At 29.6% G+C, this 27,200-nt stretch overlaps 3 protein-coding genes across 8 annotated transcripts; 1 reads left to right on the top strand and 2 right to left on the bottom strand.

Annotated features, from left to right (window-relative positions):
* Window positions 1–5,893: 5,893 nt before the first annotated feature.
* On the top strand, window positions 5,894–13,491 carry LOC129287011 (putative pentatricopeptide repeat-containing protein At1g12700, mitochondrial). Of its 6 annotated transcripts, none has more exons than XM_054923144.1 (5): window positions 5,894–6,033; window positions 7,047–7,257; window positions 7,595–10,845; window positions 11,923–11,987; window positions 13,185–13,491. In XM_054923144.1, the coding sequence occupies exons 2-3, from the start codon at window positions 7,241–7,243 to the stop codon at window positions 9,201–9,203; spliced, it is 1,626 nt and encodes a 541-aa protein (XP_054779119.1). In that variant the 5' UTR covers window positions 5,894–6,033; window positions 7,047–7,240; the 3' UTR covers window positions 9,204–10,845; window positions 11,923–11,987; window positions 13,185–13,491. The 6 variants fall into 6 exon arrangements, with proteins under 6 accessions (XP_054779119.1, XP_054779114.1, XP_054779115.1 ...); XM_054923139.1 differs by having other exon boundaries at window positions 7,356–10,845; XM_054923140.1 differs by adding an exon at window positions 12,325–12,531 and having other exon boundaries at window positions 7,047–10,845.
* Window positions 10,639–15,132, bottom strand: LOC129286538 (probable polygalacturonase At3g15720). Its single transcript, XM_054922488.1, has 8 exons — window positions 15,013–15,132; window positions 14,563–14,700; window positions 14,082–14,264; window positions 13,767–13,974; window positions 13,498–13,576; window positions 13,221–13,329; window positions 12,473–12,672; window positions 10,639–10,786 (listed from the first exon to the last, which is right to left on the bottom strand). Exons 1-8 carry the CDS (start codon window positions 15,130–15,132, stop codon window positions 10,639–10,641), a joined length of 1,185 nt encoding a protein of 394 aa, XP_054778463.1.
* A 2,492-nt stretch (window positions 15,133–17,624) lies between these two features.
* On the bottom strand, window positions 17,625–26,466 carry LOC129286537 (probable polygalacturonase At3g15720). The gene is made up of 5 exons (XM_054922486.1): window positions 26,343–26,466; window positions 26,122–26,259; window positions 21,056–21,134; window positions 20,229–20,337; window positions 17,625–17,969 (listed from the first exon to the last, which is right to left on the bottom strand). Exons 1-5 carry the CDS (start codon window positions 26,464–26,466, stop codon window positions 17,625–17,627), a joined length of 795 nt encoding a protein of 264 aa, XP_054778461.1.
* Between the last annotated feature and the right edge of the window lie 734 nt (window positions 26,467–27,200).

Genomic DNA, 27,200 nt, shown 5'->3' with positions numbered 1-27,200 from the left:
CTCTCCATTTTTCTCTTGTTAAGTAACTTTTTTTGTAACATATTAATAGAATAAAAAATATCTTTTAAATAAATATTTTTATTGTTATATTGTTGGTCTTGATTCGTCATGTTTATGATTTTACTATTAATACAAAAACATACAGAGAGTATTAAATTTGCATAATGTAATATTTTGGAGGAAGATCATTAGTTGGCCAAAAAAATTAAGAAACTTAACCAATATTAAAAATATAAATAAGTTTTGACATGCATAAAAGGCGTAATGATTTGGATATTGTATTGAAGAATAATATTTGAATATTATTAAAATATAAAAAATATTAAATTGGATAATGTATTGTTTTAAATAATAATATTTAAATTATTATAATACTTAATATTTTAACAATAGTTATTCAATTTTATTTTAACAAAATTTTAGGTTGCCTAGCGCTCTAAGAAAAAGACTTTAAGGTGCTTAGTGCTCCTAAAAAAAGAATTCAGAGGCAAATTAGCTCTAAAGAACATGCCACGTGTTACATGTCATTGTGCGTGGGCACATGCCACGTTAGTAGAAAACAGAAAAATTAACGGTTGATTAACGGAATGGAGTTTTTGCTCCTTCAAAAAATAGTTTAAGGATAAATTTGCCTCATTTAAGAGTATAAGATACCCAGCACTCCTAAGAAATAAGTATAGGGGCAAAAGTGAACTTTAATCTTTTATTTTATTTGTATAGATATTCTAGATCCAATTTGAGAGATGTTAATGGAGAATATTTTGGATGAGAATAATATGGACATATTTGGAGATCAAGTCAAGAATCAAATTGCAAAAACTCTATTTATATTTATTTTGAGTATTTTAATATAGTTTTTAATTAGAGTTATTTAGGATAGTTTTACCATTTTATGAAATTATTAGGTTTTATATTAAGAGACGCACAAAACACATCACTTTTAATGGAGAAATGAAACAGAGTTGGAGGCGCAGAATTGGAGAGGGAAGGATTGGACAGCAGTAGAGACACGCACGTGTTCTTCGTGTAGATCGATTACTCTCTGTCTTTTTTTGTTCCATAATTCCTTATGGCTTCTTCTCCTTTTATCTATTGCTATTTGATTTTTAAAGTTACGGAGAACTAATTTTTTTAGCATGATTAATTATAAATCATTATTTTAAATTTTAATTAGAGTTTTTAATATTAAAAAAAATTTGTTTTAATTTTATTTCAATTTACTCTTCTTCTCTCTATCTTTAAATTTTATGTTTTAATTTCTATTATTAATTAAAGTAGCTATATTATATAATTTTTGGGTTATATCTTTTATTTGAGATTTTACTTACTATAGTCAATTGATATAATAACATAAAAGCAATTTGGCTTGACTTAGATGATTATTCATGCTTTATTTTTGGTGTGGTTAATATAGAAACAATTGTTAGGTTTCTAGGTTAAGAGAAATTTCAATTAACCCATGACTTAATTTCTTATTTAATTCTTGAATAATAATTTAGAAAATATACAATAAAGTTAGAATAATAAAGTTAAATAAATTTAATTTATTTTATGAATAAGGAAGATTAAGTTTAGGTGATTGAGTTGTAATTAATTATATTGCTTGTGCTTAATAATTTTCTCAATTAAACTTGCTTTATTTATTTAATTTTAATTTAGTTTTTTTAAAATAATTTTGTCATAAAAAAATTCTCTTTATTTAGCTTTTCATAATCCCAATTTAAGTAGTTAATCCATTGATTCTTAAGGAAATGATCTAGGTTGTGCTTTTCTGTAAAATTTAATTTTTATCAATTTTGATACTATTCAACAATGGTGTCATAAAGTGAAGACCTAACAATTTGAAATTATGCTCTTATAAATTTATTAATGGAGAAAAATAAAAAGGTTACAAAATTGAAAATCTAAATGGTTCATCGAGCTTCTATTCTCCTTCAAGTACCCAAAGTGATTTAGCCTTCAAGGTCATTCAAGTCCTCCATGAAAAGCTCCATAAGGCTGAAATTCTCCATGGAATCAAGTTGAGAATGAAGTATGAAATGGATGATCAAGTGAGCATGTGCAAAGGGGAGTGAGAGGAAAAGAATGGGAGTGATTTGATGAGGATCTAATAGTTAGATGAAGAGAAATGAAGGAGAGAATGTGGTGAAAACATGCAGAAAAGGGAGATAAAATGAAGAACAATAAAGAATAAGAGAAAGGATGTAAATGGAAAATGAAAGAGGTGATGAGAGATTGAGAAGTGACGGCTAAGTTTAATCCTTTTGGTGAAAATGAGCTGTATGGGGCATGAATTTCAGCTGCCAAAATGGGAGAAAATAAAAAACAAAAAGAAAAGAAAAGGCTAGGGTAAGGTACACATTTCCTACATGCTTAAATATGTGGCCTCCTCTCCTTTGTTCAAAAGGGAATATCCTAAATAAGAATATTCTCACTTATTTCATAAAATGATTTGATTATTTTTTCCCTTTTCAGCCCATAAATGATGCCACTATTTCCCTTTTTATCCCTCTTCCATGATTCTTGACCAATTTTGAAAAGTCCAAGTTCACATGTGCCACCTAAATTACAAAATAGACATAAAATCAAAGCTATTCATATGACTTAAAAATTAAATTCTTGCCCATAGAATTAATTAAATATCTAGGAAAATATTAATGAAGTAAAATCCAAGGGTAGTGACATGTAAAAGCTCATGCATGTCCATACAAGCACATAAAACCCTAATTTAATCACATAAAGTCAATAATCCCAAAATATAAATTTTATTTTATAACTCCTAAACCAAATTGAATTTTAAAAAATTGATTTTATATTCATTATTTTGGGCATAAAATACATGAACACAACATTAACCCAATTTTTTATAAAAAGTGTAATTTTGGACCAAAATACCCCTAGGGTACAATTTTTGCTTAGGCAATTTTCTTGCTTTTGACACCATGAATAAACCAAAATAGAGAAAAAAAAGTAAAATGAGTCCTAAATGAATGGATAAAGTGTGTAAAATATGAGTATTATCAGTAACTCTTTCTAAAAACAAAAGGGTTGAGGTAATAGGATAATTTATACTATCTATTAACTAGTTTAACTATTTATAAGTAAAGTTTTGTAATATAAAATATATGGTTGTGCATTGATATGATTGAAACTTGCATGATTTTGGAAATTGAAATGAGTTTTGAATTATAACTGATGTTTATTAAAAGAAATTGTTTTAAAAGCTAATTGTGAAAAGTATTAATATGGTATAATATAGAGATTGTATATTATATTTGAAAAGACATGATCATAATAGAGGGTGAGAGGTTACCATATGTGAAGTAGTAAAAAGTCTATATGACATGATTGACACCTTGGAATGTCAGGTGCAACTTATATTCTCCTTAATACTTGAAAGAGTGTGCTGTTAGAGAATTTCTTTCCTTAATACTAAAATGGATGCAGTATTGGAGACTATGCTCCTTAGTATTTAGAAGATACGATATTGGAGTAATGACGTCCCAATTGCGTATGAGATAAGGGGAATCCATAATTTAAAAATGAGATAGAACACCTTTAGTCAAGTGATTCTAAGTGAGCTCAGATTAGTTTATATAGAATTGGTCTATTATAGCCTATGAATTCAGTCAGAGGTGGTAGATGCGGAGGTTCAACTGGATAGGATGATCATGCATGTGATAAAAATCATTTAAGAATATGTACATATATATATATATATATATTAAGAGGTGGTTGGTAATAATAATAATAATTTTTTATTTATTTGTTTATATTTTTACTTGTTAATAGATATTTTTGGATTATTTTGGTTATTAGGACTTTGTTTCACCTCGTGGTTATGATTTTATAGGTTCAAATATTGGTAGTAGCAAGGGAAAGACCTAAGTTTTGAGTAGTGGATATATTGAGTTACCTACTAAGTTGGTGTAATGAATTTATAATGTTGTATATATTAATATTTATAAGTTGCCATAAGAATGTATTAGCATATTTGGTTGCACTTGTATAGTTGTATGTGTGTATCTTGGCCCTAAGGTGGAAATATGTGAAATGTGATAGTGAAGGCTGAAATACTATTATAAGTGTAAGGTTATGTGTTTTGAATTGGTTGTGGTGCGTGAAATTTGGCCAAAAGTCAACATATGTATATATGTAAAAAAAGGCCTCATTATGATGTGGAAAAGGGCATTTGAGTGGCCAAATTTAGATGTAAATGTTTAATTGTTGATAAAACTGTTCAATCAGGTGAACAATGTCTCATTGCTTGTGGTCAAGGCCCTATGATGGTTAATGATAGAAGGTTGTGATTTAAAATGCTTGGAGGTGAAAAAAAATGACAATAAGTGGTTACTTTACATTCAAGTATCTAATTTTCAAAATAAAGTTGGAATTTATGTCATTAGTTAGATTATAAGAAAAGCTTCATGTAGGAACTTAAATCACTCAAATCAGATATTGTATGAGAAAATGGTGCACATCTAAAGTTCATGTAAAAAGTTGACATGACAACATTGTTTATTGTCATGAGCACGTGTAGCGTAGCGCATGATGCGGTGCATGACATAGAGACGTGAAAGTGGCTTTCTATGCCACATGCCACGACGCATGTGGCACATGTCACAGTATGTCTTTTTGGGCAAAAATGACTATTTTGCCCCTTTTCTCTATTGTATAGTGTTTATGTATTCCTAACCATTTCCGTTGTGCATAAATACCTATATTCTAGAAGGTTCAAATGTTTTCAAAGATTTTTGAGATCCCATATATTTTTAAAGGATTATTTCCTATATTTTTATTATTTATGACTTGAAGTAATTTAGGGGTTTAATGACTTCTAATTACTGTTATGTGCGTGCTAGGTGTGATTACAGTATGGTAATATCAAAGCGGACATTACACCTTCTGCTCTTCTATTTTTATTGTTCCATGATGAAATTTAAACTCTAAAAGTTGCTCCATATGTTGTAGCATGTGTGCTATTTGTCACAATGGATGGTATAAAAGGCAAGGCCCACTTCCAGCCTATCCAATTGAGCTAAAAAAAGGCCTAATATCACCTATAGCCTTATTCTACACCTCATTTAGAGTTTGATAGGTTCAAAAGTCATCCACTAACTATGATTTATCCTAATTAGCTTATAAATTACCATCTTGCTCTTAATCAACTTAATTAATCTCAATTAAAATTTTTGGAATGCTACGTTAATTGATCAATGACTAAAAATTTGGAGAATAGTTATAGGGTTCTTTTATGTAATTTTTTTATCATTTTCTATTTTTAGGCCATTTTTATAATTTTTGAGTTTTTTTATAACTTTTTATCAATTAATGGTTAAAGTTAACGTTTGTTAATGTTAGTATTAATAGTACACACCAGTTACTCCATGTCTTTGTTGTTTACTTGAGTGTTCTTTACCTGCAAGACACGAGTTCAAACTGGCATCCAAAAATAATAATAATGTTACACTATTTTAAAATGTTGGAGATAATATTATACTGAAAATGAGTTTAGATTATTAATGTTTTTGAACATGGTTCAAAACTTTTAGGGTAAATTTGCCATTTAATCATCTTTTTAATTATTTATGAAAAATTTTTAAAACATGGACATGAGAAAATCAGAAAAAAGAATGAGAATGAGTAAAAATAAAAATAAATTTTAAAAGTATATTTAATTTTTTTAGGGACAATATACTATTTGTTATGAAAGTCGGAAGTGTAGAGTATCAAAAAACAAATAATTAAAAGATTTTATAAGAACAAATTAATAAAATATTTTTTTTTTGATATGCTAATAAAATAAATTTTATTATTTGAGTTATTAATTTTCGACCCATACCAAATTTTTTCTAAAATTAAAATTGTAACCCCGATTAAACACATTCTCGTGAATAGCGGATTCGTTTCTCGTCGTCGACGAACAAGCATTCCACACTCCGTCCGACGCCGTCTGTCAGTCCTGCGTGGTTGTTGTCTGGCAAGCAGTAAAGGATGTTCGAATCCCAGAGCCTTTTCTACTGCCAAAATCGGGTGAGATTGATTTGTTCAATCTGGCTTTGAATTTGTTCCCGGCGTAATCTGTTCCTGCGTCGCTGTTCTTGCTTTGTTTTAAATTTTTCATTTTAATTTGGCTTTGAATCTGGTCGTGTAATCGTTTGAATATTGACGCTTTTGAAATTGGGAATCTTTACATGTTGATACTAGTTTTTGCTTGAATAGTGTGTAATTGGCTATTATTCTTCTTCCCTCTTCATTATGATTACTAGCGAGTTGCATGATTTGGATTGTGTTGTTTTGCAATGTTAGATTTATTGTGTATTGGCATTCTGTTTATTATCATCACTTTTGGAAAATTCTCAAGGTATTTGTGATGTATGATCTTGTAAATGACTTGGCTCGAGTAGTGTCAAGTATCTGGAGCAAAAATTAAAAGGGTATTGTATCAAGTATGCATATTTCAAATATTTCAGTGGGGGCAGATGCTCCCACTGAGTGTAGTATTGGTCCACATATGGATGAAATTGTCAATGGACAAAATCTTTTGAGATTTTAGTTTGCATCTATCTTCAATCTGCATGTGGACATCTTTGTTAATGTTCAACAATGTCATTAAATTGTTTCATGCTTCCTGTTATGTTAATCATTTTCATGCAATATCCATGGAATTTTAATCTTCAATAATATCTATGGATTTTTCCTTTTGGGGCCAAAAATATCTATGGATGTTTAAACATGACAAGGATTACAACTTAAAAAGCTCAAGATAGGATTGTGTTTATGGCTTTTATAATTTGCTACTCATGGCTGTGTCAGCCGAACTTCCATTGCTGATATGCAGAGAGATTGGGTAGAATTATTTCATACCTGAGCTTTTCTGGCTCTGTTTAGTTTTAGTTGTCTTTTCAAAAGAAATAAGATATCTTCCCCTAGTTGTTCTTCTCTGGTATTTTTTTTTTTCAACCTTAAGAAAAGTTGTTCTTTTAATAGAAAATTTTCAAATGCTTATTTTTGTCTCTCGTAATTTATTCCTGATCTTGTTGCAGGTGAAAAAATTTACACTTATTGGTGACATCTGTAAAGTTCAAAAACCTGTCCTAAAACCTAAGTAGAGTTTGTTCTGTAGACTTCTCAACATCTCGTTTGTCCAAAACAGCTCCGACTCACATGGTTTAGCCCCAGAATAGTGAAGAAGGGAGCTTGGTCTGCTGCTGCGTTTTGGGTGAATTTGGAAGCTTTGATGCTTCAACCATCTTGGTAAAGTTCTTATCCTCCTCTTTCGTTTTCCCTCTCAATTTTCCAACGTTAGATTCAGCATTGAAGGAAATCTCCCTCTCTATTTGCTATCTTGATAGTGAGGATTTGATGTCGACTTGTCTAATCCTATGCTACGAAGAATAGGTTCCTTTTCTTGGTTACCTGTTCTTCTTCTGCAAGACATTGGTGTCACTGCTCGTTCCAGAACTCCTCTTGTCATCCTATCACGTTACTTTCCTTGTGTTGTCATCTCCTCTTGTTCTCCAACCTTCTGCACCACAATTGGCGCAGCAGAAATCGACCCCCATTTCTTAAATTTTATGAGAAATAAATGCAGGTTTGGAAGATTGAAAAGTGTTGATGATGCCATAAGATTTTTTCATATGATGGTTAAGATGAAGCCTTTGCCATCCGTGTTGGACTTCACATTATTGTTGGGGGTGATTGTGAAGATGAAGCATTATACAACAGCGATTTCATTTATTAAAGAAATGTCTTCCTTAGGTATAAAATCTGATATATATACTCTTAATATTGTGATAAATTGTCTATGCCATTTAAAGCGTGCAGATTATGGGTTCTCAGTTTTGGGTACAATGTTCAAAGTTGGATTGGAGCCTACTGTAGTGACTTTTACCACTCTTATTAATGGATTTTGTATAGAAGGAAACTTGGTTCAAGCAATAAGATTGCTTGAACATACAGAAAAGGTGGGGTATGAATCTGACATTCACACCTTTGGGGTGATAATAAATGGTTTGTGCAATATTGGTGACACATCTGGTGCAATTAAGTGCCTAAGGAAGTTGGAGAAAAGAATCTGGAAACCAAATGTTGTAGTTTATAGCATGATTATGAATAGTTTGTGCAAGGATGGATTGGTATCTGAGGCTTTAAGCTTGTGTTCAGAAATGACTAGCAAAGGTATTCAGCGTAATGTTGTCACTTACACTTGCTTAATTCGAGGTCTATGTAATTCTGGTAGATGGAAGGAAGCTAGTGCCATACTGAATGAGATGAGGCAAAGGGGGATCGTGCCAGATGTTAAAACTTTTAACGTTTTAGCAGATGCCTTTAGCAAAGAGGGAATGATTATGGCTGCTAAAAGCATAATGGGTTTTATGATTCAGATGGGGGAGGAGCCTGATGTTTTCACTTATAACTCATTGATTGATGGATATTGTTTGCAAAATCAAATGATTGAGGCCACAAAAATATTTCATTTAATGGTTAACCAGGGCTGTTTACCAGATATTGTAAGTTATAGTTCATTGATCCATGGATGGTGTAAAGTAAGAAACATTGATAATGCGATGCATCTCTTGGATGAAATGATTAGTAAGGGATTTATTCCTGATGTTGTTACATGGACTACTCTTATAGGTGGGTTATGCCAAGTAGGCCGACCACTTGCTGCCAAAGAACTGTTTTTTAATATGCACAAATATGGCCAAGTTCCCAATCTCCAGACTTGTGCCATAATATTGGATGGACTTTGCAAATGCCAACTTCATTCTGAGGCAATATCATTATTTTCTGTAATGGAAAAGAGTAATATGGATCTTAATATTGTGATCCACTGTATTTTGCTTGATGCAATGTGCAGTTCTCGAAAGCTCAATGCTGCACGGGAACTGTTTTCTAGTATGCCTGCTAAAGGGTTGCAAATGAATGTTTATGCTTATACCATAATGATTAAAGGTTTCTGTAAAGAAGGACTTTTGGATGAGGCTGAAAACTTATTGACAAATATGGAAGAGAATGGTTGCGTGCCTAATAGTTGCACTTACAACGTATTTGTTCAAGGACTGCTTCTAAAAAAGGAGACTTCAATGACAATGAAATACCTTAAAATAATGAAAGAGAAAGGTCTTGTTGCAGATGCTGCCACTGCTGAAATGCTAGTCAATCACATATCCTCTAATCAAGAAGACATAGCATTCTGATATTTTTTTTAATACAAGAAAACTAATGCATTTTCTTGCATGGATTTAAGAAAGCACACACGACTTTCAGAAATCTGAAGGTATTTCTATTTTAATGATATGTCTTCTCCATGTGAAATAGTAGCTTTGTATGTAACTGCTATATGACTTAATAAAAATCCAAGAGAAACTGAATGACTGTCTCTTTAACAAGACATTCTTTTGAAGAATATACATTACCTGCTTTCACTTCCTTTAGATTATCAAGCGTACAGGTAAACTCTTTTCCAGCAAGTTGTATCAATATTTGTGCACTATATAGAAGTTTATAAATTGCATTTATGATGCCTTTTGAAAAATAAAAACATAGTTTTTTTTTTTTAATAATTTCATTGACATGTGGTGAATTCCGTTTGGACAATTTCTGTGGTATTTCGCCTTAAAAGCACCAGTCCAAGGAGGATTGAGGACCCTTCTGTTCGATATTCTTCTTAAAGGGTACTAGTTGGTCCACATGCAGAGTAGAAGACCCTGCTTTTCTTCCTATTATGCAAGTTTCTAATTTCCTTTTACCAAATGTCAAGGATCTACTATTCTTCATGATCAACTTATTATGAATTTTGTGCTTTGACTGTTTCATGTTTTTACAACTTGAACATGTTTTGCTGATGTCATTTAGCTTCATGTGCACCAATGATGGTTTTCATTGTGGCTTCAAACTAAGTAAAAACCATGTATGGGATTTTAAATTGATTTTGCACTTAATTCACTGAACTTCATGCCACTTTGGAAGTTTTTGTTCTTCCAAATGACTTGATAAGTTTTTGGTGAATATCTTTTTGAAGGTCAGTCTAATTTACTACAAGCTGCATTTTAACATGTACTCAATGTGATTGTATTTGAAAATGTTTCTCATTTATTTTTATAGAAAATTACAATTACAATGATTTCATTCTTTTATTCATGCTGACCCTTTTTTTAATAGTAATATTTTCTCCTGCAAAGAAGTGGCTCTTATATCTGAAATGCTAGAATGCTAAATATTGAAGGTTATTGGATCATTCAACATCTAGAGTTCAAAATTATTTAATCTGGAGCTTATGAATTTTGATACAACCCTGCCCAAAATGTTAATGAAACTACAGAGAAATGAATCCAAAGTAGGCACTAAATGGCAAAATACTGAGTTTTTGCTATTAATGCTTGGATATCCGAATCAGTATTACAAAAGGACAGACTGATTTTGGCCAAAACCCTATTCCCATACACAAGTACAATGAAAAATAAAAGACAGAACAGAACAAAGTAAGGTCCCTCACTGTATTTGAGAGACCAACAATCTCCTCACAACTTTTGAACCTCACAAAACAATGACTGAGAGCACCCAAAACCAGATACAATGTACTAGTAGCAGCCAAAAAGTGACCCACGTGTTTAGCCTGAGATTAAAGCCACTCTACAGTATCATTGCCAATCCCTGATAGCCTGGACCCTTAGGATAATGACCTGAACCTGTCACTTCTTTCTGCTCTAACCCTTGTTTCTCTTTTACTTTCCTTTTATATGTTTGAGTAAAACCAGCAGCTAAATCAAATTTCTTCCACCTGGTTCAAAGGGCATAATGAAAGTCAGGGGCACACAACTGATGAAAGGATACTACAAGGTAAATTATTGTCTAAATTTTAATGATTTTGGTCTATATTTGTGTTTTTTTTTTTCATCTGCCTCTTTGTTTTGTTTTTGTTATGATTTTATAAAAACTTTGGTTTCATTTACAGAAGCTGTTGGTGTCCTTGGTCCGCATTGAGTGTGACATTTGACACTGAAGTAGCTCTCCTTTGCAAAGTACTCTGGGTTTGTTAGAAACAAGAGGCCTTTGATAAGGATGGCTGGCTGAATACAAGATAAATTTTTTATTAATGATTTTTTTTTTTTAAAGTTGGGAGGATCTCCTCATGTGGACTCTCTTGCTTGCTGGCCTCAGCAGATGAGGCAATAATAGGATGAGGGAGTGCCAAGTTTGTGGAAGTCGCTCTAGCAATCTGCATGATGTTTGAGACTGCATATCTCGCATCTATAGATTGACTGTGAATCCACTTACTTGAAGGGAGATGTGCATTGCATGGAACTTTCTTTTCGACTGTCGAGATCTTATTTGAATAGCCTAGATTTTGGATTTTGTGCTTTTCAAATTGTCTTTTTTTTTTTTTTAAGGTCAGATGGAAATCTGTGTTTATTTTTAATTCTATTCGCTTCAAAAAATAAAAATAAAAGATCATGACCATCCAAATCAGATCTGACTGGTTTATGCTAAAGATGTACAGAGGATCTAAATTATCTTTAGGTTGCTGCCATGAGATAGATTGGTCATCCTGTCTGAATCATCCTTTGCTGAAAATTATGTTTTTATTATATCTATAATAGGCTTTTTCAAATGCAAATTTCCTTCTGTTATGACTTACAGACACTGTTGATTGAGACCTCTTAATTAATAATATTTTTAAAAACTTGATAAATGATAGAGCGCAATGACATTATATAATCCATGTAGCTGATCCCACCTAGTGGTATAAAGTTTTTTGTTGTTGTTGTTGTATGACTGACAGAGGGGTTTAGGTTTGGCCTTTGAAACATTTCAGATGCAAACTGTTACAAGTTTGGCATCATTTATTGAGGATTTCTTATTGCATCAGTGCATCGCCATCATCAATAGAGCGTATTTTGTATGTACTCTTTTCAGGCACGGATTTGTCCACTTTCCAACCATACCTACTTTTTCCAGCCTTGCACCCTTTTCTTCATCTGGTATAAAAATTTAGTCTTTATGCACCCCTTTCCTGACTTGTTGTATAAAGTTTATCATCTTTAGATTTTTAAAGAACAAGAAAGCCTTAATCTATTATAAATTTATAACGCAAAAAGTTCTCTCATCTAAATATAACTGAAAAGCTTTGTTCTCTTCTCATATATATGTTTATAATGTTTTATGTTTTTTTGAGCACATGAGCATAACCTTAACTAGTTGCTAATCTAATGATAAATAGGAGTTATATCCTTAAAATTCCAAGCTCTTATTATTCATCAGCAAAATAGCTAAAAATTTCTATATTCTAAACAAAGCATGTTCAAATGAACCCTGAAGAAAAGGATCACTTTAGAAGGCATGAAACTTGAGGAATGTTGGAGGCAGAACTTTTGCCATGAGCATTTGTGCAGGTGGCCCTGGTCTTCATTTTAGGATTAGATGATGTAATTTTGATGTCGTCCAACACGAGGTTGGTGCATCCTACAACATTGTCACACTCCAATTTGACTGCTTCCTCAAAGCTGAAGTTCCCCTGAAATTCCTGTATGTAATGTCACTGATTTTTATAGCCTTTTTGTTGTCAGTTAGAGAAATATTGTAGTGTTGGGTAATGAGCACTGGGTGCTGAACATCTTCCAGTATTATGTCCTCATATGTGACCTTTCTAACATATCCAAATCCACCCTGGTTTTGAACAGCGTAACACAATTGTAGTTAGTCAAAACATGATTGAATGAGAATGTTAATAATTTAATTGTGATGTAAAAATGGATAAGACTAATTAGACTAAATAACAAAATCATAGAGAAAAGAGAGAAACCAGAGTGCAAATAGAATATAAATGATTGTTGGGTCTTTCTTCCTAGTACATGTGTTATCAACTCTCTTGTAAAGCTTTTTCGAAACTTAATGTGCTTGTAGTTGGTTTTGAACATGATTAAGTTGAATTTTTCTGGAAGTTATTTTCTTCAGTTTCTCACTGAAAGTATATTTTTTAATTTAGAACTTCCAATTTAAAAACAACAGTTGATTCACATACACGGGATCATCTTAAAGTGTTTGGGGATTATTTTTGAAAGTTCAAGTTGAAACCTTGATCTTAATTGCTAACGGTATAAAGACACTCTAATATTAATCTAAATATGACTTGTATTATCTTTTTATTACTAAATCATCATTTGTTTTGGATTTTGCAGTTCAAAATCATTTTATTTTACTCTTTTGTGTGTTACCTCCCAAGTCTTGATTCTGGCTCCACTTGAAGATCTGGTGAAGGTGCAGTTTCTGACGTGGATCTCTTCCACTGCACCATAAGTTCCACCTGATCCCAGGCTTCCAATGCTAAACATGTATATATTCACCAGCACACAAGCCACAGAGACTTTTATAGATTAGTTATTGAACACATGTAAATTTCTTGTATGGTGTATGTATAAATATGTATGGATGGATGGATGGATGGATGGATGTATATATGATTGAAAAAGTAGGATTTTGATGTGAGATCACCTTATGCCATGACCAGGTCCGCAGAAGACACCACTAATGTTCATGTAGGAACCTCCATTAATGACCACACAGTCATCACCTTCAGCAAAAGGGGAATAAGCCATGATTAGGGTAAGTTTTCGAATATAGATTAGTTCGTTGGACTGGAATATCCAATAATTTTTAGGAGATGAAGAAGACGCCTCAAATGGGAAGAGTTATAATGATTTTGTGAATGAGAAATGAACTGATATAGTTTTCTTACGCAAGAAAAGTAGCTAATTATTTACCAACTTCCATGGTAGAATCTCGGATTGTGACATGGGATGAGCCAGAGATTCCAAGGCCGTCAGTGTTAGGGCTGTCATTAGGAGCAAGGAGGTGGATATTGGAGATAACGGAGCCATTGCAGCCGTTTATGTTTATGTGACTTGATGGGGTGTTAATTACTTTCACTTTATTGATTCTAAGCTCCGGACATGCATGAAATGAGATGGCCTGCACCAATAACTAACATTCTCAATCAATAAAAAAAAATGGAGGGAATACGGTATAATTTTTTTATTTTAATTTGAAATATTGAAATAGTGAAATTTTGATCTTACACGTGGCCTTTGACATCTAGATTTTCTGAAACATTCCCACCAAGGTGTACCTTGGCCATCAAAAACTCCTCCACCATTGACAACAAGTCTATTTATGTATATAAATTGAAGCCAGCTGCCTTTATCATTGCTTGACCATTTCCAATCATTGACACCTTTTGGAGCACTTATAGTTCCTTGAATCTGCCAATCCATATATAATCATGCTCTCTTCTTAGAAATTATATATATATATATATATATAGCAATCTTACATATTTGGTACATGGGAAAGTGTTATCTAAAAAGAAAAATAAAATAAAATTATAACTAGAAAAAATGAGATACGTGTATTTTTCTCATTTTTCTTTCTAGAAAATATTTGTCTAACTACTAAATATTGCATAAATTTTCTACACATTCCATAAAGTGTGTAGAGCTTGCATGTTTTGTGAATCATATAGTCATCCAAGACAAAAATTTAATTACTGAATCAACTTACCTTAAAATTAATGGATGGAGACTTGCAAGGACCTTGGAAAACAGTAGGTTGCAATACAAAGGTTCTTCTCTTAGGTACCAGAAGGGTTGGATTTCCCTTTGTTGAATCGCAAACATCTTCCCATGCTTTCACAAAAGCCTTTCCACAAATTTCCAGATGGACCAAAATTAATTACCAAAAGGAATACAATTAATTAATTAATTAATATAATGATTGGTAGGATAAATTAACATAAGGACTAGAAAATTTTACTAATTTTATGAGAGAGAGAAAGAGAGAGAGAGAGAGAGAGAGTATATGCATTGTATGTGCGCAGTTTGAGAAATGAGATATAATTGAGTCTTGAAATAGTGATAAGCAATTTTAGAACAATTGAGTTTATAAATTCAAACTCCGTCCAAAAATAGTTAGATGAAAAATGACTATAGTAATGATATTTTGCAAACTTACTTTTGAATCATCGGTGTGGCCATCTCCTAAAGCACCATACTTGAGGACATCAAAAATAGGTTCAGCTTGTGAAGCAACAAAACACAAGGAGAGGATGGCAAATATGCCTTGCATATTCATTTATAACTGAACACACAAGACTTTTTTTTTTTTTTAACTGAGAAAAGAAAGAAGAAAAATCTTTTAAGTGTAGAAAAGAAGCTAGATTTTTACTTGTATCTACGCGACGATAGTTTGTGAGGTCAAGTAAGAGAAACCACCTAGGTTTATATAGACATAGTCTGGTGGAAGACACATATAATTAATTTTTGGGATATTTTGGGATTTTTGTTGATTTCTCCTATGATTATTCCCCATATATTTAATTTTTGCTTTAATCTTTCAATCCATATTACAAAATTTCCATGTTTGAATTCATTAAAGATAGATGTTTCGCATTCTGATTCAAAATTCAAAGGTCAACTATATATATATTAGATGAACGCATTCATGAATCATAAATATTTTACCCTCCATGATGAATAGAGTAAATAAATAAGTAATGAATAATTTAATGAATATTGTATATTATTTTGTTTATTATATATAACTAGAAAAAGGCACCTGCATTACACGATTATAAGAAATTTATGCGCATAATAAAAATTTAAATAAAATAAACAGTATTTCTATCACAAATCCACAGTATAAAATATATTGATGGTCACCTGACAAATAAATAAATAATTCATAAATATTGTAGTAGAATGGAAATATTTATTTAGTTCAATATATTCGCAGATAAATATTTACACATTCAAATACAAAGTTTAGATTACCGTACAGTAAATAGATGTTGCAATCCAATAGAAGCATGTATTTATTTTTGTTCGTGCAAGGATAAATATTTTCCCATTCAACGGCCAAACAATATTTCCACTCTCATTTATAGCATTTAAGAGTTTACCATATTAGCTTCTGGTTTAAATGTATTTACAAGTCAAACTTTTTTTCCTTGAATTCATGAAAAAAAAAACAACTAATATTATTGATAATGATTTTTTTGGTCTGAGTTATTGATAATGATTGTGCGCATTTGGCCACAAAAAAAAAAAAAGAGGATAATGATTGTGTGCATGAATTTAGTCCTATTTGTCAATTTCCATGTACTTTAGGGATTTGAATTTAGCAAGTGACATAAATTCCCTTATTCAATAAATATTTCACGTATGATAATAATTATTTAATTTAACCGAATGAGTGTCAAAAATTTTATTATATAATATTCAAAAAATACTTAATCTCAAATTTTTTTGAATGGGCAGCGTACATGACAAGTATTTTGATGGTGATGTTATTTTTAATTTTTAGATAGATTTGTATCTCAATTATTTTTAAGTGTTAATGAAATCTGATAAATGTCTTAAAACACTCATTGAGTAAATAGATTTAAGCCACTCATTCGATTTAAATCCTTTATTTTGTCTTTCTTCCTTGCATGTGTATTAGTATATGCACCACATGTATATGTATATGAAAATACTAGTGCCACTAAATCAATGTATACTTTTTTCAGGTAAAAAAAAATCAAGGCATTCTTTTTTGTTAAAAAATATGTTTTTTTTATATTTTTACCCATCTTTATAATTAATAATTATAATAAATTTTTGTTTTGGAGTTAAATGATAATAAATAAGGGATAAAATTGAAAAAAAATATTAATTACTCTAATTTTTCCTTATATTGAGGAATTGAAAAAGCTTCCAAAATTTGGCTTGCATTAAGAACCAAAAAAAAAAAAAATTTACCCTTCAAACTATAATGTTGGTGGAAGTCGGAAATTAACTACATTATTAATATAATTGAAATAAATTTAAATAAAGAAAAAAAGATTTAGAAGTCAGAAATAAGGATCAAGGTTCTTCTGCTCTAAGTACTTAATAGAGAAAATGACAGTTAGATTTTAAAGAAATGAATTAATGATAGTTAAATTTCTGAGACCTAATTGACATTTTTCCTATTTATTATGTTGGAATATTTTTAAAATAAAGAGATCTATTTTTTAAAAATTCATATCCTTATAAATTAAGGAATTTTTGTAAAGAGATATATAAGAAGCTATAATATTAACAATCACAAAGATCATATCTCTCTAATTCCTAAAAGCACCTTAGAAGGTTATATGAAAGGAAGTATTATTTCAAAAAAAAAATTACATATTAAAAAGACTACTCTTTATAGTAAAATTATTTTAAATAACCATTAGCTATTAAAGCTATTTTAAAAAAATTTCTAATCATATGAATAGTATCTTAGAACCTCAAAAGATACTAATATTTTGACTTTTAAAGGAGATAACATGCCCAACAAAGACCTTCTACTACATCAGTGGTGCTAGAAAGCAATAATATACATGATTTTGAAATTGAGACATGTGACAACACATACATTAAAGATGCCAAATCAAACCATGTTAAAATTTGTGCTCCTGCTCTAGATATATAAGAGTTATATATATATATATATATATATACACACCTTAAGATTCCATCCTCTATTATCCATCAGCAAAATAGCTAAAAATGTCTGTATTCTAAACAAACTATGTTCATAATGAACCCTGAAGAAAAGGATCACTTTAGAAGGCATGAAACTTGAGGAATGTTGGTGGCAGAACTTTTGCCATGAGCGTTTGTGCAGGTGGCTCTGGTCTTCATTTCAGGGTTAGACGATGTAATTTTGATGTCGTCCAACACAAGGTTGGTGCATCCTACAACATTGTCACATTCCAATTTGACTTCTTCCTCGAAAGCTGAAGTTCCCTTGAAACTCCTGTATGTGATGTCACTGATTTTTATAGCCTTTTTGTTGCCATTTGTTTGAGAAATATTGTAGTGTTGGGTAATGAGCACTGGCTGTTGAACATCTTTCAGTATTATGTCCTCATAAATGACCTTTCTAACATATCGAAATCCACCCTGGTCAAAACATGATTGAATGAGAATGTTAATAATTAATAGTAATAAGATTGGCGGGTGTTTAATTAAATGATTGATGGAGAAAGAGAGTAACCAGATATTACAACTAGAATCTATGGGCTTGTTTGGTTTCTGTTCCGATTTTTTATTTTTAAGAACTGTTTTGTAATATAATTTTTAGATTTGTGTTTAAAAAAATAAAAAAGAAAAGAAAATTATCTGGTTATATTACTTTAAAATCAATTTTAATATTAAAAATACGTTAATAGTAATGATTGTAGGCAATTAATGATGGTGATTTATGATAATAGTTGATCAAGCTTATTATATTTTTCAATAATAAAATGTAATGTGTTTTTGGAAATAAGAAAAATAAAATAAAAACAAATTTAAGATATTTCCATTTTTAGTTTTTAAAAATAAAAAGTGAGAACAGTTTTAAAAACAATTAAATAAAAAACACTTATCCAAATGAATTTTTTAATTTTTTATTTTTTAAAAAAGAAAACAGCTTTAAAAAAAAAAAGAAATCAGACAAGCCCCAGATGATTGATGGATGTTCCTTTCTAGTATATGTGTGTGTATGGTATCAACTATCTTGTAAAGTTCTTTCTAATTAAACTTCATGTGCCTACAGTTGGTTTTGAGCAAGATTAAGTGAATTTTCTGTAAGTTCTTTTCTTGAGCATCTCTCTGAAAGTATCATTTTACTTTCGGACTTCCAATTTAAAAACAATATTTGATTCACATACATGGGGCTCATCTTAAAGTTTGGGGATTATTTTTTGTAAGTTCAAGCTTAAAAACCTTGATCTTAATTGCTTATCAGCATAGAGACAGCCTAATATAATCTAAATATAACTTGTTATTATCTTTTTAATACTAAATCATCATTTGTATTGGATTTTTCAGTTAAAAAAATCATTAAAAAAACATAATTTTAGGTCCCTGTGCTTTGCTATTGATCCTTGTACTTTTTTTCAGCATTTTAGGTCCATATACTTTTATTTTATTTTATTTCTAGTGTTTTAGGTCCCTCTATAAACAAAGCGCAAAAACTCTGGAGGCAGAGCTGACGGGCTTAACCTGTTTAAACTTGTATAACAGTAAGGCTGAGCTCATAAATGTGACCCTAAAATGGTAAATTGTGCTTAAATAGGCTAGCTCTAAAGGGCTGAGGGCTAGCTCGTTTAAGTCTACATTACATTTTTTTTTATCAATTCTCATGACTTTGACTCTTCTTGGATTTAGAAAAAAATTAAACTAGATTTTTCTCCACATCACATGTAAGCCCACATTTACTGTGGAGGGAATGCCAAAAAAAAAAATACAACCCTAAATCTCCTAATTCATCTAGATTCATGACAATAATTCATTCAGTTGAGCCTTCACTCTTTATTCTTCAATATGCTTCTCTTCCTCTTGTTGCTATAAGTTATCCTCGCTCTTCAACAAGTTATCGCATCGCCATCCCCGTCTCTATCATTGCAACTCATAAGTCATCATTGCGTTTGCTTTTACTCACTCTTCTGTTGCCCTTGTTGCTAACTCCGATTAAGAAAGAAGTCTCAATAGTGATCAACTAGTTAAAGCTCGCTGTGATCGATCTCCAATCCCAAGTCTTCTCGTCACTCATCGTGTTTGTACATTTGTGACTCGTGAGTTATGCTCTAACTGATGCACACATCGTACTTTTGCTCTTTGTTTTTCTTTATCTTTCAATCCCATATTTCAAACCCTTAATCTCATCTAATCTCAATTGAGTATTTGTTGGCTTAGCTGATCAATTGCTTGTTGCCTTATTGTCATTTCATTTGCATTTTTTGTTCATTTAGTTGTTGTTTAATTAGTTTTCTCATTACTTTCTTAATTGAGTATTATATTAGAATGAAGTAATTTTTGTTTGATGAAAAAAATTTTAAAAAATAAAAATAGTTAAAAGGGCCTAAAGCCCATAGGGCCAACCCTGAACTCGCTATGTCGAGGACCGAGCTTTATATATTAGAATCTTAAAGAGTACTCAGACTTAAACAGGATTGACTCTTTTAGGTTCAAGCTCATCAAGGGTCGGCCTTATAGGATTAGGCCAACCCGTTTTTCTAACTCTACTTGGAGGGACATAAAACAATGAAAAACAAAAGTGTATGGATTTAAAACACATAAAAAATACAGAAACTAATAGTAAAAATGAGCAAAATACATGGATCCAAAATTATGTTTTTTCAAAATTATTTTATTGTTCTCTTGTGTGTGTGTTACCTCCCTAGTCTTGATTCTGGCTCCACTTGAAGATCTGGTGAAGGTGCAGTTTCTGACATGGATCTCTTCCACTGCGCCATGAGTTCCACCTATTCCCAGGCTTCCAATGCTAAACATGTATGTATTCACCAGTCACACACACAACAAAATCTTATATAGATTATTTATTCAACAGGTTCATTAACCAAAAAATGATTACAACCTGGTCAATAGGAACAAATTACAAGCTCCTTTCCTTTCATCATTCACTATATTAGTGCAGGATGGTGGTGGTTGATCAAAGATATTAATGGTTTGTTTAATTTCTATTTTTAAAAATTATTTTTTATTATGTTTTGTTTAATTTCTATTTTAAAAAAATTATTTTCTATTTTAAAAAACAAAAAAATCGTGGAGTAAGTGTTTTGAATTTAAATATTTTTAAAAATGTTATGCTCATTTTTTACTTTTAAAAGAAAAAATAGAAATATGTTAGAGCTTTTTTTATTTTCTTTATTTTTAGTTTTTAAAATGTATTATATTTGATTATTATAAATTAACTTAAACTATTAATCAATCATTATCATATACCATCTTATTAACGACATTGGTAACCATCACTATCAGTCATTTTTTTAACTAAAATTATTTTCAAATTAATATAATCAAATAAAATTTTCCATTTTTTGTTTTGAAAACCAACTTTTAAAAACTAATTTGCAAAATAGTTATTAAAAATTAAAAATGAAAACAAAACCAAACAAGTGCTGAAACTCCCAACCCCATCATGGTATTTGTAGCCAAGAGATTAACATAACAAGTAGGATTTTGTTGTGAGATCAAATCACCTTATGCCATGACCAGGTCCACAGAAGATGCCACTAATGTTCATGTAGGAACCTCCATTAATGACCACACAGTCATCACCTTCAACAAAAAAGAAATTTAAATCAACCATAATTAGAGTAAGTGGAAGGGACTATTTCTTCTAAGGTAGAAACTTTCTCCAATCAGGATACAACCCAGTGTATTTGAATCTAGAACCGTTGATAGGAATATAATAATTGAGTAATTTTTAAGAGAGTAAAAAGATGACTCAAATAGGATAAGGGGTGCACAAGGCCAATCATTACTCTTGCCTAGTGCCCGGCTCGAGCACATTGCTAAGGTTGGGTTTGGCCTAAATTGAAAAACAATTTTAAAAGTATTTTCGTTGAACAAAAGATATAATTATTATTTTTTAAAATATATTATTTATAAAACTAGTATTACATCAAAATTAATTATTTTTAAAATTATAAATGATTAATAACTATCAATTATTTTACATAATATTGAGTTACAAACCTATTTTAAATTTTGAAAGGGATTAGAAAAATTAAAATGATAAAAAATATTTAAAAATATCATAAAAATGATATACGACAACTCTCAACAAAAATAATAACATAAAATAAATATTTTTTACAAAAAAGTTTGTTTTAAAAAAGAAAATGGCATATTTTTGGGCTAGGTTGGTTCGGCCAGGGCTTGACCCTTGCCTGATGCCAATCCCAAAGCTTGGCCTAATGACGCCGTATGTTTGCCAGGCTTTCAAGCTACATGCACAGCCCAAACGGAAAGAATATAATTATAATTATCTTTTTAATACAAGGCAAGGGAAAGAGTTGTGGAATGAGGCAAAAATAAATGAGATCACGATCAAAAATCATAAGGTTTCCATGCACTGGTAGCAAATGATTAAAGATTATGATATTTAAGTTGTCTTAAAATGCCTAGTGCCAAGCAAACTAGTACATTTATTTGCTTTTTTGAGCACTTTAATAGTCATGAGTTATAATGATTTTTTGAAAGTGAAATGAACCGGACTAATATTCTAACTCAATGAAAAGTTAGAGCAGATAATTCAGGTAGGTCATACTTATTTGATTCAGGCTCAATTTAGGTCGGACTTATTTAAATCGAATTTAAAATATTCTACCCATTCTAAAAAATTCATATACTTAAGTCCAGCCCTAATACCTTTGGGCTTCAAGCTTATTCGGCAAGCCCGAATACCCGAAACTTTTTAAAAATATTTTTTTATTTTGTGAACCAATTTTAATTTTTAAATAATTTGTTAAGTATAAAATATTATTTTAACTTTAAAAGAATAAAATAAAAAATAATAATTTATTAACTTTGTACTTAATTAGCTTTGTATTATGTGTAATTTATTTATGAATGTTTTCTTTACTTATAAATTAATGTTTTAGTTGTTTAAATATTGCTCATATCATAGTCATATATAAATATTTAATATATTTTTTAATTATCATTAATTTGACCTCAATTCAATCCTGGTTAGACTACTAACTTAAAATTTATTATCCCAATCAATTTAAAGCTTTTAATAACTTTTGGATAAACTTTATTTTTCATTTTTAAAAATATGAAAAAATAGCCATCATAATATTATATAAAAAAATTATTTATTTATGAGTGAAATACTATTTTTTTAGGAATTTTTTTTTAAATTTTTATATTGTTTAACCCTTACATATAAAGAATTTTTACTCTATTTTATTCTAAATTTTTAACTAGATATGGTATAGATGATAATCAAATAATTATTCAAGAATATTTTATTTATTATGTTTATTTAGTAGTTGAGTTGGAAATTCAAACATGCCCAAATTTTATTTTTAAAATTATTTTTAATTTTATTTTTACTTTAAAATTAATTATATTATTTTATAAAAATATAAAATATATTTTTTGGATGCGCAAATGATGTATAGGACTCAAAACTTTTTTTAAAAAATTGGATGTTACAAATATAAAAATTAATATTAAAATATATTTTAAATATGATTTTGAATTATCTTATTTATTAAAAATAATAAAAATATGAAAATATAAATACTTTTAATTTTTTAAAAAATAACTATAGTAACACACTAAAATATACAGTATTTTAATATAAAATGATATAAAACTTAGAGAATTAATTAATATTTATTATATTTTATATATTTTTTAAAAAATTTAATTTTTTATTTGGGTATTCAGGCCAAGCCCAAACCCGATTATGATTGGCTCAAATTTTTTTGGGTCTATAAAAACATTTAAAAAAATAATTTTTTTTGGACTTAGTTCTAAATTTTTCAGGTCAATTTAGGTTAATTTGTTAGGCTTGATTTAAATTACTAACTCTATAAAAAGTAACTTGACTAAACTAACTAACTAATTTCCAACTTCTATGGTAGAATCTCGGACTGTGACGTTGAATGAAATGAACCAGGGACTCCAAGGCCGTCAGTGTTAGGGCTATCCTTAGGAGCAAGGAGATAGATATGGGAGAAAACAGAACCATTGCAACCGTCTATGGTTAAGTGACTTGATGGGGTGTTAATCACATTCGCCTTACTAACTTTAAGTCCTTCACATGCATGAAATGATATAGCCTGCACCAATTACTCACCTTCATAATCAATATGAAATATGGGTTAAAGGTCATTTTTTCTCTTAAACTTTTTTCTTTAAAGACTTTGCATCTTATATTGATGAGTAAGGTAATACTTTTTTGAGCCATCTTTTTTGGGAGTAATTTGTCCTTCCATTAAAGAATAGGCAATTTTACAGTGATTTATTTATGTGGATTACAAGTGAGCCCCATTGAACATCTAACCTAACTTATTATTATAGGGTTAAACTGTTAATTTGCCCTGAACTCTTTTTTTGGATGGGCATTCTAAAATTTTAAAAATAAAATTTAATAAATATTTATTTTAATAAAATATTTTTAAAATATTAAATAATTTAGTATTTAATAATTTTAATATTATTATTTATAAATATTAAACAAAAACTTGTAAATTATTTTTTAAATATTAACTATTCAAATTAATTTTTAAAAAAACTTTTGATGATTTATAAATTGTGTGTGAAAATATGTAAATAATAATAATAAAAATAATAATAATAATAATTACAAGTAAATTATAAAAGAAGACCTTATAAGAAAATTAAAATTGATTAGACCCCTTAAATTTTCTCTGTCATTCTCTCTCTCTCTCTCTCTCTCTCTCTCTCTCTCTCTCTCTCTCTCTCTATTGTTAACTAGCAGTCAAATTTCAAATACTTAATGGAAGGACGATGTTGTTCCATTTTTAATACATGATGGCGCTTAAGAAATTATTTTATTTAAGTAAAGTCTCAACAAATTTTAAAATGTAAAGTAAATCTCAAATCTTAATTGGTAGTTTCATATAATGCAATATATTCCCAATTTTAAAATTAAAAAAATGAGTTGTAAATTTAACAAGATAAAATTAATTTTATCCATTAATTTGGAGGTTCACTCCTTTTGTTTTTAGTACAAAGTTACAAAATATCAAGATGTTAAATTTGAATAATGTAATATGTTGGAGGAAGACTTATAATTTAGCATATTATTTTAATTTACAAGTTACTTATAAATTTATGAAAAATAGTTGAGATGTTAATATTTAAAATATAATTTCTCATTTTTTGTGAATATTTATAGATAATAATATTTAAATTACTAATATTAAAATGTTTAATAGTTTAACAAGATTTTACTAAAGTAAGTATTTACTAAACTTTATTTTAATAAGACTTCAGCCCACCTAGCGTTTCTGAAAAAAAAAAAAAATTCAGAAACAAATTAGCACTTTAACCCTATAATAATAAACTTGATCAGATGGTCAACAGGGCCTACATGTAATCCACACAGGCAAATCATGGTAAATTTGAAAATTATTTAATGGAAGAATAAAATTGCTTCACGAAAAAATGATTTAGGAAAAACATTGTCTCTCTTGTCCGTACAAAAAATCCCGTGCATCTTGAAAAAAGATTAATGAAAAAAATTTAATCGTTAACCCTATAAAATATTGATGAAATACTACATAAATTTTTTAATTTATTTTGAAATATTCAAAGGGTGAGATTTCAAACTTACACTTGGCCTGTGACATCTGGATCTTTTGAAACAATCCCACCATGGTGCACCTTGGCCATCAAAAACTCCTCTTCCATTGACAACAAGTCTGTTTGTGTATAGAAATTGAATCCAGTTGCCTTTATCACTGCTTGACCACTTCCAAGCATTGACATCTTTTGGACCACTTATAGTTCCCTTAATCTACCAATTCATATATAATCGTCTTATCTACTAAGAAAATGATACACTCATACACACACAGAAATATTCTCTCTTTCCATACTATTTATAAATCACTTTTAATATGTTTAACTGAAATTTAAAAAAAACTAAAGAGTTATTAAATCTACTTAAAAATTTAATAAGCTTTCAACATTTCTCTTATTAAGTATATACCTTTTAATGACATGCTTCACCTGCCTACTTTATAAGATATTTTTTGACAAAATTATGCTTATCTAATAAAGTTTATTAAACACACTTTGCAATCTTATTTTTTAAAAACATAAATATCCTTAATTTAATATAATCTTATTTGTAAAACATTAAATAGAGATAAAATATAATAAAGAGGGAGGATAATATTGGACAAGTATAATAAGTTATGAAACCTTATTTTTATTAAAGTGTCTTATATTTTGGGATACTAAATTACTTCAAAAAAATGTTTTATAAAATGGGATGAAACTCTCACTAATATTTAATGATCAAAGAAAAAATTTATGATAAAAATTAATAACTCGACTTATGAATAGCACAAAAAAAATTCCCTCTTTACCTTGTATATATTAAATGTAAATCTTACAGAGTTATTAGTATAAATATCATTTACACATTTTGCAAAATGTATAGAGCTTGAACATTTCTGAATCATCTAGATCATCAAAGCAAGAAACATAACTTCGAGAAGTAGACCAAGAGAAAAAAATTATTATTATTATTATTATTATTATTGAATGGACTTACCTTGATAATTAATGGATGGAGACTTGCAAGGACCTTGGAAAACCGTAGGTTGCAATACAAAGGTTCTTCTCTTAGGTACCAGAAGGGTTGGATTTCCCTCTGTTGAATCGCAAACATCTTCCCATGCTTTCACAAAGCCTATCCAATGATTTCCAAATAATATTGTAGCAAAATTAATTATCCAAAGGGATAAAATGAATTAATTAATATTATTTGCAAACTTACTTGTGTATCATCAGTTTGGCCATCCCCTGAAGCACCATACTTGAGGACGTCAAAAATAGGATCAGCTTGTGAAGCAACAATGCAAGAAAAGAGGATAGCAAATAGGCCTTGAATATTCATTTTTAGAACTGAACACACAAGACTTTTTTACTTCACTGAGAAAAAGAAAAATCTTTCAGTGTAGAAAGGAAGCTAGAATTTTACTTGTATATGATGATGGCTTGTGAGCTCAAGTAAGAGAATGACCTGAATTTATATATAGTTTGGTGGAAGAGGCATATAATTAATAATTAACTTTTTGGGATTTTTGTTGATTTAATTAATTTCTTCATATGATTATCCACCACATATTTAATTTTTTTTTCTTTCAATCTTTTAGTCCATATTACTGCATTTCCATGTTTGAATTCATTAAATATAGAAGTTTACGTATTCTGATGCAAATTTCAAAGGTCAACTATATATTAGTCTAAATGTATTCATTAATCATAAATATTTTGTCCTCCTATAATTTAAGAAATGGAGTAAATAAGTAATTCTTGATTGATGAGTTAAATGAAGGGAGATATTGATGTGTTAATGATATTAATAAAAAGAATTTGTTATGGCTAAGTATATAAGTTTTATTTCTTCATCTAATGAATATTATATATTTACTATTTGCCTCAATTATTTTGTTGATTATATATAACTAGAAAAGAGGCACCTACAATACCCGAGTATAAAAAATTCAGAACAAAAATTTAAAAAAATAAGTATTTCTATCACAAATCCACAATATAAAATATATTGATGATCACCTTACAAAATAAATAATTAATAAATACTTCTTTTATTAAAAATATAAAATATTT

This window comes from Prosopis cineraria, unplaced genomic scaffold (genome assembly GCF_029017545.1).
Source record: "Prosopis cineraria cultivar Desert tree isolate PC_DT_omini unplaced genomic scaffold, ASM2901754v1 PC11, whole genome shotgun sequence".
Classification (NCBI taxonomy): Eukaryota; Viridiplantae; Streptophyta; class Magnoliopsida; order Fabales; family Fabaceae; genus Prosopis; species Prosopis cineraria.
Note: the sequence above shows the minus strand (reverse complement) of the source record. Positions and strands in the feature narration are given on the sequence as shown.